This window comes from Carassius carassius, chromosome 3 (assembly GCF_963082965.1).
Source record: "Carassius carassius chromosome 3, fCarCar2.1, whole genome shotgun sequence".
Classification (NCBI taxonomy): Eukaryota; Metazoa; Chordata; class Actinopteri; order Cypriniformes; family Cyprinidae; genus Carassius; species Carassius carassius.
The window spans coordinates 11,319,445-11,334,579 of record NC_081757.1 but is presented as its reverse complement, the minus strand read 5'-3'; the positions used below and the strand labels follow the sequence as shown (position 1 = coordinate 11,334,579).

The following is a 15,135-nucleotide window of genomic DNA, read 5'->3' as shown; positions in this document are numbered from 1 at the left end:
CCTTTGTCCTATGGTAGATTATGGTAGATTCCTTAAATTCCTCATGACTGTACCAAAACCTCCTCACTATTGCTATTGATAAATCCCATGGTTTAATAATAACCTTTACACACCATCACTATGTCCACATATTGAGTCAAATAAACACACATAATGACTCCTTTAATTAATCACTTATTTAATTCTGTTTTTTTTTTCATGCAGATCCTGCTGTTCTTTGAATGCTATTCTCAGTTTGTTCTGCAAAAATAATGTTTATATTGTCATGTAGCTAAGAAATTCTATTGCAAAACAACACTTTGTTACTCATCGGTGTATAATCTCAATAATAATCTCACATCAAACCCCATTTGATTGTTTTTATTTTATTTTATTTTATTTTATACAATTCAGTAGTCATTTTTTTCCATAACATTTTTTACTCAAATATAGACATAATTATAAACATTAGATAATAAATGCCAATATCGTATGGCTTGTACTATGTCTAAAGCATATTCTCTGTTTTTTTTAATTTAAATGAATTTTGGCACAGCATTGCTTCTGCATAGCAACACCCTAGCAACCACCCCAGTACCCTAGCAACTGGCCTAGCAACCACTCCATGTACCCTAGCAAATGCATAGCAATGTCTGTCTGTCTGTCAAACTTTAAGCATTTCTCAGGTTTTCTCAACTGTATTTGGGAACTGTATCAATGTCGACCCTCTTTCTGTTATTCAGTATCACAGTGGAATGATAGATTTTAATATTGTTAAAACAGCTTTATGAACCCAGATAATGTTGTTTTTGCCAGCCTATTTTAATTTTAGTTTTAGTCTAGTCTTTGTGTAAAGCTGTCATTTTAGTGTTTATTCGTTTAAGTCACATTCATACTCTTTTTAGTCTAGTTTCAGTCAGCATTTTAGTCTTATTTTAGTCAGAATTATCCATGACAATTTGTGTCTAGTTATAGTCGACGAAAACTGATGACATTTAGTCTAGGTTTAGTCAATTAAAATTGTATTTTAGTCTCTTTTTAGTAATGCAATTCTATTTAACCAATTCAATATAGTATAAGTACCTAGTAGTATAGACGAAACCTAAAATTTTCTTTTAGCCAAACCCATTTCAAACAAGGTTATCTTATAATTACATTTACATTTAATCATTTATGCTTTTATCCCGAGTGACTTACAAATGAGAACAATAGAAGCAGTCAGACCAACAAGAGAACAACAACAGTATACAAGTGCCATGACAAGTCTCAGTTAGTCAGGTTTAAATATATATATATAACAAGAAAAGTGCTAGTATTAGTTGGTTAAGTGCTGGTGAAAAAAGATGAGTCTTTAGATGTTTCTTGAAAATGAGTACAATTTGAGATTGGGAGGTCATTCCACCAGCTGGGCAAAGTCCAGGAAAAGGTCAGTGAGAGTGATTTTGAACTTCTTTGGGATGTGGCACCACAAGGCGTCATTCACTTGCAGAGCGCTGACAAACCCAGCATAGAGTAGTTGTGATGAAACGATGGGTTAGCTGGAACCACCAGGAGTTCTGTCTTAGTTGAGCTGAAGGTGATGGTCATTCATCCAGCTAGAAATGTCACTCAGACAGGCTGAAATGCGAGCAGCTACCATCGGGTCATCTGGTTGGAATGAGAAGTAGACTTGAGTGTCATCAGCGTAGCAGTGATAAGAAAAGCCATGCTTCTGAATGACAGATCCTAATGACGTCATGTAGACGGAGAAGAGAAGTGGTCCAAGTACTGAGCCTTGAGGAACCCCAGTAGCAAGTGGGCATGAGGGTGGGCAATGGAATCTGGTGATTAAGGGTGTCCAGTAAGACATGTCCAGTAAGATGAGTACAGAGGATTTTGAAGCTGCTCTTGCCAGTCGCAGAGCTTCAGTAACCGAAAGCAGGGCAGTCTCAGTTGTGTGGCCACTTTTGAAGCCAGATTGGTTGCTGTCCAGGAGGTTGTTCTGTACAAGGCACATAGAGAGCTGGTTGAAAACAACTTGCTCAAGTCTTTGCAATGAATGGAAGAAGGGATACCAGTCTGTAATTTTCTAGAAGTGCTGGATTTATAGATGGTTTCTTAAACAGTGGGCTTACCCGAGCCTGCTTAAATGCTGAGGGAAATGTTCCAGAGTGAAGAGAGTTCTTAAGAGAGACTTGTTATATTATTGTTACCTTATAGACTCAAGAATACATCCATTCCAGACAGATTTTTTTCATCCACTACAAATAAACAGGTAGAGGAAAAAACATACTAATAGAATAAAATAGAAAAGAATTGATAGATTATAGAATAAAGCATAGAAAGTAGAATCAAATTAATTACTGCACAGTATGAACTATAACTCTAACCCTAACCATGTAGTAAGTGCAAGTAGTTAATTAATATTAATCAGTACTTAAATTTATAATTACACTATAACAAGGACACCAAAAAATAAATATTGCACTCTTTAAAAATAAAAGGTTCTTTGTTGGCATTGATGTTTTCACAAAAGTGTCTTTATAATGTGAAAATGCACATACACATTGTTCTTTCAAGAACTGCTCCCAGAAATGTTCATCTGTATTTTTAAGAGTGCAAGTGTAACACTATAAAATATACAATACAGTACAAGGTAGAGTACAAAACCAAACCATGTATAGTGCAGTATATAAACAGTATATAAACTGTGATATAATATAGACAGATTGTAGATAGTAGAGGAGGTCTTTGAAGATAAAGAATGATAGATTAAGATACTTAATTTAACAGCGTGTTACGTAAACATGGATTATACTGTGTGGTTACTATTAGAAGTGTTTGTTGGAAAACCTGACAGCTGTTGGAAAGATGTTGTTCTTAATCGTGATGTTTTGGCTGTGATAGTGTGATGGATGTTCAGGGATTTCATGAGTTACTGTGATCTTTGAGGCTCTGGTGACAAGTGTTCAGGTTTGGCATTGAAATAACAGACTAGAGGCAGTTGTCTGATGAAGAGTAGTCTCTGAATATGCTTTTCTATGCTGCAGATGTTGGTTTACATGATTTAATTGAGTCTGTCATGGAAATTTTTTGTTGATGGCTTTTGTCATGTAAATGCATAAAGTCCACAACAATCGTTTTATTTTGTTGATTGGCTTTTACATATTTTTCATTGAAACTTATCAGTGACATTCCAGGTACTTTTTATTTCCACATCAACACGATATTGTGTCTCACAGTTTCTGGAAATAATAAGTCCTTTTATAGGGTCTCAAGTAAAAAAAATAAAAATAAAACTTGTTTTTTTCATGACACAAAAAAATATCCTTCAAATAAGCATGCATCTTTAACTAAAATGAGCATCATGAAACTGAAACTATTGAAAATTGTCTCTTCATACTGAGAGTGTTCAAGTTATGTAATTTACAGAAAAATCTGATTTTTAGATTCTCTGAGTAGCCTGTGTAAAAAGTTATAAACTTTTAATTGCCATTGCATGTGGATTGCCAGCGACAAAACTAAACAATGTGATGGGTAGAGTACACAGAAGTCCACTTGACTGAGCCGTTGCATTATCGTGGGTGTGGTTTTGATTCGCCTGCCCTGTTGTAAGGCTGTTTTGACTTTCTAAAATAGTTTTTTTATGACTAACATGACAACATCTCCAGGATACTTCACTCCATGTGACTAGTAAGCCAATTCTCAAATAACTATTATGATGACTTTTGTTCCACCTGCTTAAATGATAAAAGTACTTGCGCAGTACAATCTATACTGTGTCTGTTCCCCGAATAGTGAGGTCAAAATATAAATTTAATGTAGGATCTAGAAAAAATCTTATCGTGATTAAAGCAGAAAAATGTTAAGTAAATAAACAAAAACAATTTTTAAAGTTTGGGCTCATAAATATTAGATCACTCACACCCAAAGCAGTTATTGTAAATGAAATGATCACAGATAATAGTTTTGATGTACTCTGCTTGACTGAAACCTGGCTAAAACCAAATGATTATTTTGGTCTTAATGAGTCTACTCCACCAAACTACTGTTATAAGCATGAGCCCTGTCAGACTGGTCGTGGTGGAGGTGTTGCAACAATATATAGCGATATTCTCATAGATTAACCTTCGTTAGCTCCAGTCTGGATCCAGAACACCTGAGAAGAGATGATGCTGACCCCTCAGAGGACCCCAGATGATGCTAACCCTGAATCAACAAACAGAACTAACAAATATTGCTACAAGTGTGACTGCATCATATTATAACTGCTGTTAATAATGTTCATCGTTTGGCTGACTACGTCTTGTATTAATTTTTCTTAAAAATCCTGTCATATGCGCGCAAACTGACAGTCACCACTTATAAGCTACTACTAAATATTGTAGAAACGTAATTTTCTGTAAAGTTGCTTTGTAATGATTTATATTGTAAAAAGTGCTATTCAAATAAAATTTTATTGAATTGAACTAATGCAGCATATTGCTGGTGACCACTGTTATTATTGGTCCATCCTGGTTAAAATGCTGACTCACTTTCATCTTCATTGTTTGATTGTTTGAGGAACTGTGCAATAACATAGACGGACATCTATTGTTTGGTCGTGACTGATAATTTGTGTAGAATAAAGCATAAATCTTTTTATGTAAAAAGCAGAGAATGCCTTATTATATGAAACACTTACTGCTTAAAACACCTTAATCATGGAAGAATAGATAGGTGCAGATTTGTTGCTATTAGTTGCTATGTTTTGTTATGTGAAAAAAACAATGGTTGCACTCCAAGGATTCTAAACAGATTATATTGATCATAGGGCATAACCTCAAATGTGACTTAATTTTGAATATGCAGCTCCTCTAATATAGCCATAATTATAAACATTACATAATAAATGCCAATATCGTATGGCTTGTACTAGGATGTCTAAAGCATATCCATCCTCCATTTTCATTTTTTTTTTAAGTGGAAGGATAATAGGGAACCATCATCTTTGAGGAAAAAATGTGGTTGGAAAAAAATCCTGAATGATCATGATCGGCAATCATTTAAAAGTCTGGTGAAATCAAATTGTAAATAAACAACAGTAGAATTCACGACTATGTTTATAGTGAAAGTAAGAGAATTTCCACACGCACAATGCAAAGGAAAATCAAGGGATTGGGACTAAACAGCTGTGTAGCCTTAAGAAAACCACTTATCAGTGAGGCTAATTGGAAAAAAGGCAGAGAAAGAAGATCATGTGGTCTGATGAGTCCAGATTTACCCTGTTCATGATGGGCGCATCAGGGTAAGAGGAGAGGCAGATGAGGTGATGCACCCATCATGCATAGTGCCAACCTTACCAGCCTGTGGGTGGTCTGGGGTTGCTGCAGTTGGTCAGGTCTAGGTTCAGCAACATTATGTGGCCAAAGAATGAGGTCAGCTGACTACCTGAATATACTGAATGACCAGGTTATGCCATCAATGGATTTTTTTCTTCCCTTATGTCACGGCTTATTCCAAGATGACAATGTTAGGATTTATCGTGCTCAAATCGGGTACAGCATTCATGAGACATAGTTTTCACACATGGATTGGCCACCACAGAGTCCAGACCTTAACCCCATTGAGAATCTTTGGGATTTACTGGAGAAGACTTTGCGCAGAGGTCCGACTCTCCCATCATCAATACAAGATCTTGGTGAACAATTAATACAACTCTTGACGGGAATAAATGTTGTGACATTGCAGAAGCTTACTGAAATGATGCCACAGCGAATTTTTGCCATAATCAAAACTAAAGATTGGCGAAACTAAAGGCGGTCCAACAAAATATTAGTGTGACTTTATTTTTGGACGGGCACTGTATATTTCTCAGGATTCTGATATTGACCATAGGACATAACCTCAAATGTGACTTTATTTTGAATAAAGGCTAGTAAAGTTATAGCACATCCGGAAAGCATTCACAGCGCTTAATGTTTTTCCACATTTTGTTATGTGACAGCCTTATTCCAAAATGGATTAAATCATGTATTTTCCCTCAATATTCTACAAACAATACACCATAATTACAACCTGAAATAATTTTTGTTTATATCGCTGTGAGCACTTTCCTGGATGCTTTAACAGTGCAGATTTAGGCATTTCTGTGGTATTACTATACCTCTACCTACTGGACATTGCCTGAAACACACAGTGCATGCTTGTTGCAGCCATGGCCAAAAGTTTTGTCAGTAACATAAATTGTGTTTTGTAAAGTTTGCTGCTTTAGTATTTGTAAATTATTTTTCCAGATGTTTCTATGGTATACTGTAAAACAATGATAAGCATAGTATGTTTTTAAGGCTATATATATATATATATATATATATATATACATATATATATATATATATATATATATATATATGTGTGTGTGTGTGTGTGTGTGTGTGTGTGTGTGTGCCAATATTTACATTGTTGACCCTTGTTCTTCATAACCTCTGCAATTGGCTCTGGCATGCTATATATTAGGCTTCTGCTTGTCCACTTGCATTTTGAGGACTGACCACAGGTTCTCTATGGGATTAAGATCCAGGGAGTTGCCTGGCCATGGGTCCAAAATTTCAATGTAATGATCTTCGAGCCAATTCTTTATCACTATTGCTTTGTGACATGGAGCTCATGCTGGAAAATGCACAGATCATCACCAAACTGCTCATAGATCGTTGCAAGAAGTCACTCTTACAGAGTTATTATATTGATATTGTTTATTCATGGCAGTGTTTTGGGGCAGAATTATGAGAGAGCGTGTCAGCATCAAAACACTGTGAAAGGTTTTTTTGTTGTTGTTGTTTTTCAGCCAATGAAGTTTTTAGCAATTATTTACAATGCATCTGATCACTCTACACAATAACACCACAACAGCTTAAAGTCCCCATGAAACGGAAGTTGCAAACGACTTTTCTCCAGTGTTGTGACGTATTTCCGAGAGAAACGGAATAATAAATGGGGAAAATAGTGGGCGTGGCTTATTTTCCAACTAGCAAAAAATATCACATTGTGGATTAAGAAATCGAAAAAATATAAGGAAACAGCCACAAAAACGGAAGACGTTTCTTTATATTTCAATTGTCTTAACACGACACACAGAAGTAGTTTTAGAAGTAGTTTTAATTAAATATGTATAAGGGTAAATCTGTACTCTTCTCAAGAAATAATTAAGGTTCCAAATGGGTTTTACTAGTCCACGCATTCAAATGTGAGATGGATAAAGGCGAGACGTCTCCTGGTTTCAAGAACAACGATCCGAGTACAATAGATCTGTTTGGGTTCAGTGAACCCCTGGGCTTGCGAAGTTTCCATGACGTGCGTACGTAAATTTCAGACTTGTCAGTCTGGAAAAACTTCATTGTAAGAAACCGTTTAATCAAATCATTGAGTAGTTTATTATAGCGGATAGTTTATTCGTACTGCCTGTCTTAAGTTATGCTGAAACAAACCGGTTTAATTAATTGATTAAAAAAAAAAATAGAATGGGGGGAGGGCATCTGGCAACCAAATCTATCATGTGACGTTCTGTTTGGTAAAAGAGAAAGTAGGCCAGTGCCGGTTTGCTGGAGGTAACGTTACGCGGAAGCTGCATTTGTCATCTCAGCATCCATTAACGGTACGATTTATAGCTTAATTAAATTTAAATAATAATGATCAAGATCAATGTGGAAATTAGTTAATTGTCAAAATAAAACAGCATATTCCCAAACATTATCATTGGCGTGCATATCAGTTGGTTAAAGCAAGATGGTGGTGGTGGTGCTTTTGCGCCGAGCGTTTGCAATTTAATAACTAATTACTTTATTTAATTGGTCACGGCACAGTGTAGTTGTTACAGAACAAAGTAGGAAGTCAAAAGAAGTGTTTCCGGCGCTGCGATGGCCGAGTGGTTAAGGCGTTGGACTTGAAATCCAATGGGGTCTCCCCGCGCAGGTTCGAACCCTGCTCGCAGCGGTAATTTAAGATTTTGAGGAATTGAAAACTGGACGATTGAAGTCACATGCCACAAAAGTGCGCGAGGTATTTTGGTATATGAAATATATGCTGTATCCAGCAAGCAACGACATGACTTATCCATATACGATTGTGGGTTGCTAAAATAACTAACGTTTTTTGCTGGAAAGTGACATCTTATCAAGCATACCGCAATTCATATTTAAACTTTTAAATAATTATTGCAATTGCTAATGTAAAAACTAAAGTCCATGTAGACAAAATCATGCGTGTAAAAGAAGAAAGGAAGAAGACTTGCAACAATTATTTTCCATTATGTACGTGTGACTTACTTTAGCCCTAAACTTAATAAATAAAATGACGTGCATTTAATAATACTGTTGTTTCGTATAGTTAAGTATTATTATTTGTTTCGTTTGGGGTTTTCCCCAGTCAATTTACAATGAAAGTGCCACTTCAGAACACGAAGGGTTAATTAGATTGAGCTGCCGGGGTTCCTGGACCGATTCCAACGCGTCTTCGATATAATTAGACGAGCTTTCGAAGTCACTTTGAGAGACGTACAGTCAGACCAGCTCGAAATACAGTAAGCAGAATGGAAATATAATTGTAATCTGAACAAGTTTTCAATTTTTCAGGGAAACAACATGTAGTCTATCTGCGGTTTTTTGCATCTGTTTTGCCAGGTGTCAACTTCCTTTACTCATACCCGCGTTTTGCATAAAGATGTCCGGCTTGGGGAAGCTGCGCGTCGCTGTTATCGGAGCCGGTGCTGCGGGACTCTGCGCGGCCCGCCATCTTCTCTCCCGCCGGGACACCTTCGCGATACCCGTGGTATACGAGCTCACCAAGAATATTGGAGGAACCTGGGTCTATGAGGAAAGAGTGGGATATTACGACAATGGCTTGCCTATTCACAGCAGCATGTACAGGGACCTCAGGTGAAATACTTTATTATATCGCAACAAGGATTGATGTCACTTAGTAACTTAACACACTATTTAATTAAACATTAAGTCTCAATATGTGTTGCAACCATCTTACTACCGTACATGCCACGTGATAAGGACTGTGCTTGTGTTATATTTAAAAAATGTAAAGCAGTATTGTGGCTTTATGATGTTCTGCCATGTATTCTTCCCACATGCTAGAACCAATATTCCCAAAGAGGTGATGTCTTTCCCTGACTTTCCTTTTGCAAAGCATCTCCCCTCTTTTGTCCATCACACCGAGGTACGGAAGTACCTTGAGCAGTACTGTGATCATTATCACCTGTGGGACCACATACAGGTGAAGAAAGATCATATTTGTAGCCCAGTTCTTACAGTTTTAAAATACGTACGACTCTTTGTTCATGTTCAGCATTTCAGGTAATTTCATGCTCATTGCATAGTTTTGACAGATAATTATTAATTTCACTGTTTATGACCAGTCTTGTCAAAGTTATTAATCTGTAAAAATAATCACATACCTTATCTTTACTGTACATTTATGATTAGGATTGTGGAAAACTACTAGAGAATGAATGGTACAAAGGACTGAATGTTGCTGCTGATGCATGTTGCTTAATAACCATCAGTATAAATGTCAAAAAGTATAGATAGGTGTATTTCTCTCTACCAACAAGTTTGGCACCTCAGTGGCTTCAGTGACCCCAGTTGATGTGAAGGGTGGGTGGAATGGGTTGGCTTGGGATGTCACCTCCAACGATGGTGTAGACCACAGCAAATCCACTACGGAGAGATTTGATGCTGTTATGGTGTGCAATGGGTAAGTGTACAGCAAAATGAGTGAAACATTCTCTGTAAGACCTTCCTATGTGCAGCTATAGTTAAAATGTACATCCCTAGATCAATAAGGCCATTGAGTGCAGTGGATTAAACAGTAACTAATGGTGCAATGGAACTGTATTGCACTTTCACTTACATACTGTGCCAGTTTTCCAGGGTACGATTTCATTATATAATCAGGTGATAAAACTGATTATTAAAAATTGAGTATTACAAACTAAATTATGTGTGTTTATTCCAGACACTTCTATGACCCCTACATTCCTGCAATTCCTGGACTGGAAAAATTCAAAGGTTTTCCATTCCTTACATTATATAATCTGGTTTCAAAAGACTTGCAAATTCCTAGGTGTTTTTTGCTGTTGCAACATGTTATCAGTTTATCAGAGTGAGGATCTACTGAGAAATTAGTCAATCAGCATTCATCAGGCTTAAGGGGAAACCTGAAAAAGGTTGATTGACTAAAACATTGCTAATTGAATTTTTTTTTTTTTTTTTGATGATGATGATAATGTAAAATGTTGAGTAGCATGTAGGATTTAAATATTTTCTAGTTATTCTATGAAATGTTATATTTTGCATGTTTTTTTTAGGAATGGTGATGCACAGTCATGATTATCGTAGTGCTGAACCTTTGGCGGGGAAGTCAGTGGTGCTGCTGGGAGCTGGTCTCTCTGGACTAGATATTGCCATGGAGCTCTCCAGTGTTGATGCTCAGGTCTTTCACAGTATTCAATTGTTTAGCTATTTGTAATGCTGCATTTTTGACTTGAGCTGGAATATACTACAAAACCTTTTTTTGCACAAAATTTTCCCTTAATTAGTTAACACTAGTTTCTGAAAGTCAGATTTAGTCTGAAGATTTTGGACAATCAAGAGTTGACATATTTGACAGAAAATATCAACAATTATCAACTGACAAGCATTGTCTCACAGAAATGAGGCACGTTTATGGATGAGTTTGTTGTTTTTTCAGAACAACTTGAAAAGATAGTTAGTGTGTGATCCTCAAGGCTTGAATACACTACATTAATTGTGTGGCTCAATTTACAGTCTGGAAAAGCTGACATTTGACAAAGTTTCATTTGTTACACATCTCCTAGCAACAAGTCGCGTGGTTCTGCATGAGTTTGTTGCGATCTGAATGACTTCAAAGTCTGGTAGCTTGGGAATTTCAATCTTTAAATGTATGATGGCCAGTCTTTCCTCTGTGAATGTTTGCAAAGTTGTTTACAAAGTGTATGCTGCCTAGATTTTAAAAATCATGTAGTGTATTCCAGCCTCCAGTCATTTAACTTGTGTTGTACAGATTTTCCTTTTTACAAAATCTGTCTATGACGCCTAGCATTTTAAAAATCTGTCTTCACAAGTTGTGTAATGTATTCCAGTCTTTCATGTGTGTTAATACTTGTGACATAAGAAACAAAGAACACTTGTTCTTTATCTTTTTTTTAGATGATTGAATGCTTTCTACCTTATTCTAACCACCTAAAGTATTTTATTTGAAATTCCTTGTTTACTTTGTACCATCATTGACCTCCAGGTCATCCTGAGTCATGGACAGCGGCCGTTGACCTGCCCCCTTCCTCCGGGAGTCCAGCAGGCTCCTCCAGTAACCTCTGTCCTGGATGATGGCACTCTAGAGTTCAAAAATGGGGAGACAGCCAAGCCAGAGGTGTTCCTGTTTTGTACAGGCTACAACTTCAATTTCCCGTTCCTGGATAAGAAAGTGGGTGTAAAAGTGCAGGAGCACCTTGTCTGGCCTCTCTATAAGTTCCTAATACCTCCAGCCTACCCTTCACTCTTTATAGTGGGCATCTGCAGAGCTATATGCCCCTTCCCACATTTCCATATTCAGGTTAGTTGCAAAGCAAAGGATATTTTGTTTAAGGGAATATGTGTCATTGAGGTATCTTCAAATAGTTTTCTCATGTTTTTTCCCCAGTCTCAATTTGTCATGTCAGTGTTGGATGGTTCTTTCCGCCTGCCATCCCGTGAGGAAATGGAGAAAGACATTGAGCTGGACATTGCTGCCCGTCGTGCCCGTGGAATTGCCACCCGCCATATCCTTAAACTAGATTCTGAGCAATGGGCCTACAATGACGACCTCGCCTGCCTAGGGGGATTCAAACCCCTCCCGCGCTATTGGAGCAACCTGTACGAATCAAACAAAGTGTTCCGTGCCCGAGACATGCTTAATTACAAGACCTACAACTACACTGTCCAGGATAACTTGGAGTGGAAGGTGCATGATTTGCATGGCCAGCAGCTGCAGAAGCCTCTGGCTGTTAAAAAACAAATGTAAGCTGTGATGGAAAAACAAATACACAATCATTAAGGTGCTAACAAGAATATGCCAAGGTGGCAAGTACAATTAGGATAATAACAAATTGTTCAATACTAATAAGTTTTGCAGTTTTTTTTTTAAATGTCTACCTTTACTGTTATTTTTATGAGATGAGCCCTTATAGAAAATGTCTAAATGAAATATCTTTCTAATCTAGTTGTTTGTGATAAACTGCTTTTAAAATAAAAACCATTAATGAACATAAACAGTACCCACTTAGTGTTTGAAAGGATGAATTCATGTCATCATCTAAAACTTGCCATCAAGACCAGAGATTCACAACCAAATGTACAAGCACAATAGTCAATAAATGTTCAGTTTTATTCAACAATAATGCCACATGGATACAAAAGGCACCGCTGGGATTCGAACCCAGGATCTCCTGTTTACTAGACAGGCGCTTTAACCAACTAAGCCACGGCGCCTCGTGGCGACACCGTAAAATTTTAATGTCAAGAATATCCAAGTGAGCTGTTAATAATTTAACATTAATGAATTCATTCTTGTATTAAAAGCATATGGACGTTGGAATGTTGTAACCTTTCCGTAATTCTGATACACGCTGATATACGATCCTTCTAAATATACACACACACTTGTTATGCTATTTATGAGATTTAAATATATTTAGTTAAGGAACGTTAACTCTGCCCGTTTACGTTAGATGCAATACACAATTTAGAATTTCGACCATGGAGCTCCGTGAAAAGCAACTGCATTACCGCGGTTCTTTATATAACTCACAAAGCTAATGCTGCTAATAGTGCAAAACAGCGCATAAATCTTCAGCCACGCGGTGGCAGCGCGTCCTACACCAAGAGCCAGCGTGACATGGTTTTACTTAAACAGCAGCTTATAGCGACGTAATGTTACTGAAAATTTTAAACAGTGAAAACTGTTGAAATCACGATTAACCAATGTGCTGTGCGTGCATACATAATACTCACAACTGATACAATGCAGACACGCCATCCAATACTAAATTCTGAGTCATTGTTGTACTTTCCATGTAAGTAACTTTCACTGATGTCGCCATCCCAGAAAAATGGGGTCTACCAGGGAGATAAGGAAAGACCACGAATTATTCATTCAACCGCTTCAGTAAAAGAATCGTTCAGGAATTTCGTGCTCTCATGCTAACAGTTTTCAGAGTCTGTTTATTCACCGGCACTGTGTTCTTTGTGGCAGCCTGAATCATCAGAAGAAAGTGTCAGGGTTCACCACAAAGTTTTATGTAACATGGCCAAATACTAAAAGGTAAGGCTACACAGGTTAAAGCGCCGACTCTCGGCATTCCAAATCTGTTATTGTTACATTAAACAACATATTTAATAATTGTTAAATCCTTTTTTTAAATCAGGTTATTTTAGGCATATTCCCCAGATGCGTGTAGCTACTGCTTCCAGATGTTTTTACTCATCTGTTCGGTCCTATTCCACTCTACTGTTCTTCTCTACATATTTTTCTAATTTCAGTCCAAGCCACTTGGTTTCCAAGTGATGTAATATCCTGTATACCACAATATCACTGAAGTACAGTGTACAGTCATGATTTAAAATTTCTTTTTATCACACATGGATATGTTTTACATCGACTATTTTGAGCTATATTTAGATATATATCAAAATCAGTTATATGTAGGCTAATGTTGATGAAATGTTAATGAATGTGTGTGTGTGTGTGTGTGTGTATACATATACATTCATAAATCTACTAAGGATTTCTGGCATAAGAAAGAAAAAATGACCCATACAATGTATTGGTGGCTATTGCTACAAATATACCCAAGTGACTTGTGACTTACAAACATACATACATACATACAGGGACACAAACATAATGGAATGTGAATATGTTTGTTTTATGCATGATTACTTATTGCAAATTCTATAAGTTATTAATGCAGTATTAATGTGGATCAAGTGTGACTGTATTACGCTTATTTAATCTCACCAAAACATTGGTAGTAATGATTAAAAGCTGAATTGTACTAATGCTAAGGCTGAAAATTATTGTTGTTGTTTTTTCTTCTGTGAGCTATAATGTGGTTACAGTGGAAGGTGGCAAGAGCCAAATGATCTTGGACAGATTAAGAACAATGATTCACATACAAAAAACATGTCTGAGGGTGTTTTCAACTGACTGCTGTCTAACAGAATTCAGTTTCACAATTGCAAAATGGGACTGCACTCTTATCTAGAATGCATATTAATAGACAGTAATTTCGAAAGTATATGGTGCAATGAAAATGTCAATAAGAAAAAACTAAATAGAAGAAAGGGCAAAGCTTCCTTGATGAGTCAAATTTGAACTGAAATCAAACTCAGACAATACGTCAATCTTTCTGTACTATATAATATTATTTACAAGTACAGTCACAAAGGTATTTCAGTAGGTAAACTGATGTTAAATGAGGAATGAACAGTGGTAGTGGAGTTATTTCTTGTTTTCGCTATAGAAATGGGAGAGTGAGGTGACTGTGATGAGAAACCTTGCTCAGTAGAAAGGTCAGGGTTCCCAAAACAGAGTTCCTCTTAGGCTTGTTTAGAAGGACTTAGATTGGATTTGTTCCGTTGATTATATTAACCTTTTCTGGAATATTCTCATATGCTTCTGATTATAATAGAAAAGAGAGTTGATTGTTTTGTGTTCTGTGTGCTTGGTAATGTTTACAAATGTTTGTTTGTGTGGGTGTTGGCAACGCAACTCAACATTTTTCTTCTTTCAGGATGGCATTTTTAGAACAGTATGTCTTCTGTATGCAGCATCTTTAAGGGTCCGACCTTTTCCATTCTGTCTTGAACACACACACCAAAGACCATGTGAATCACCGTGGTTTCATAGAGTCATCTCCCTGAGCACTGGGAAAATGTGAGAAAGCATTTCAACAGATTGAATAAGGTGTTACAAGGCGGCTGCACTCTTTTAAATATTAAACATTAAACATGCATTTAATGACAAATATACTACTGAATGTAAGATAAACGCAACAGTAATGCATAAATGTAAAGTTTTGTTTGTGAGTTGACAGTATCATCTCCTTTGTGTTACACATTACATAGAGGCCTATAT

General features: G+C 36.7%; 1 protein-coding gene and 2 non-coding genes across 3 annotated transcripts; 2 read left to right on the top strand and 1 right to left on the bottom strand.

Annotated features, from left to right (window-relative positions):
- Positions 1-7,451: 7,451 nt before the first annotated feature.
- On the top strand, positions 7,452-12,269 carry zgc:77439 (uncharacterized protein LOC378987 homolog). Its single transcript, XM_059528998.1, has 8 exons — positions 7,452-7,588; positions 8,653-8,867; positions 9,078-9,216; positions 9,554-9,696; positions 9,958-10,010; positions 10,310-10,434; positions 11,260-11,574; positions 11,662-12,269. Exons 2-8 carry the CDS (start codon positions 8,653-8,655, stop codon positions 12,019-12,021), a joined length of 1,350 nt encoding a protein of 449 aa, XP_059384981.1. The 5' UTR covers positions 7,452-7,588; the 3' UTR covers positions 12,022-12,269.
- Positions 7,845-7,926, top strand: trnas-uga (transfer RNA serine (anticodon UGA)). Its single transcript has one exon. It is a non-coding gene; the product is annotated as a tRNA-Ser (tRNA).
- A 145-nt stretch (positions 12,270-12,414) lies between the features above and the next one.
- trnat-agu (transfer RNA threonine (anticodon AGU)) lies at positions 12,415-12,488 on the bottom strand. The gene has a single exon. It is a non-coding gene; the product is annotated as a tRNA-Thr (tRNA).
- Positions 12,489-15,135: the final 2,647 nt, after the last annotated feature.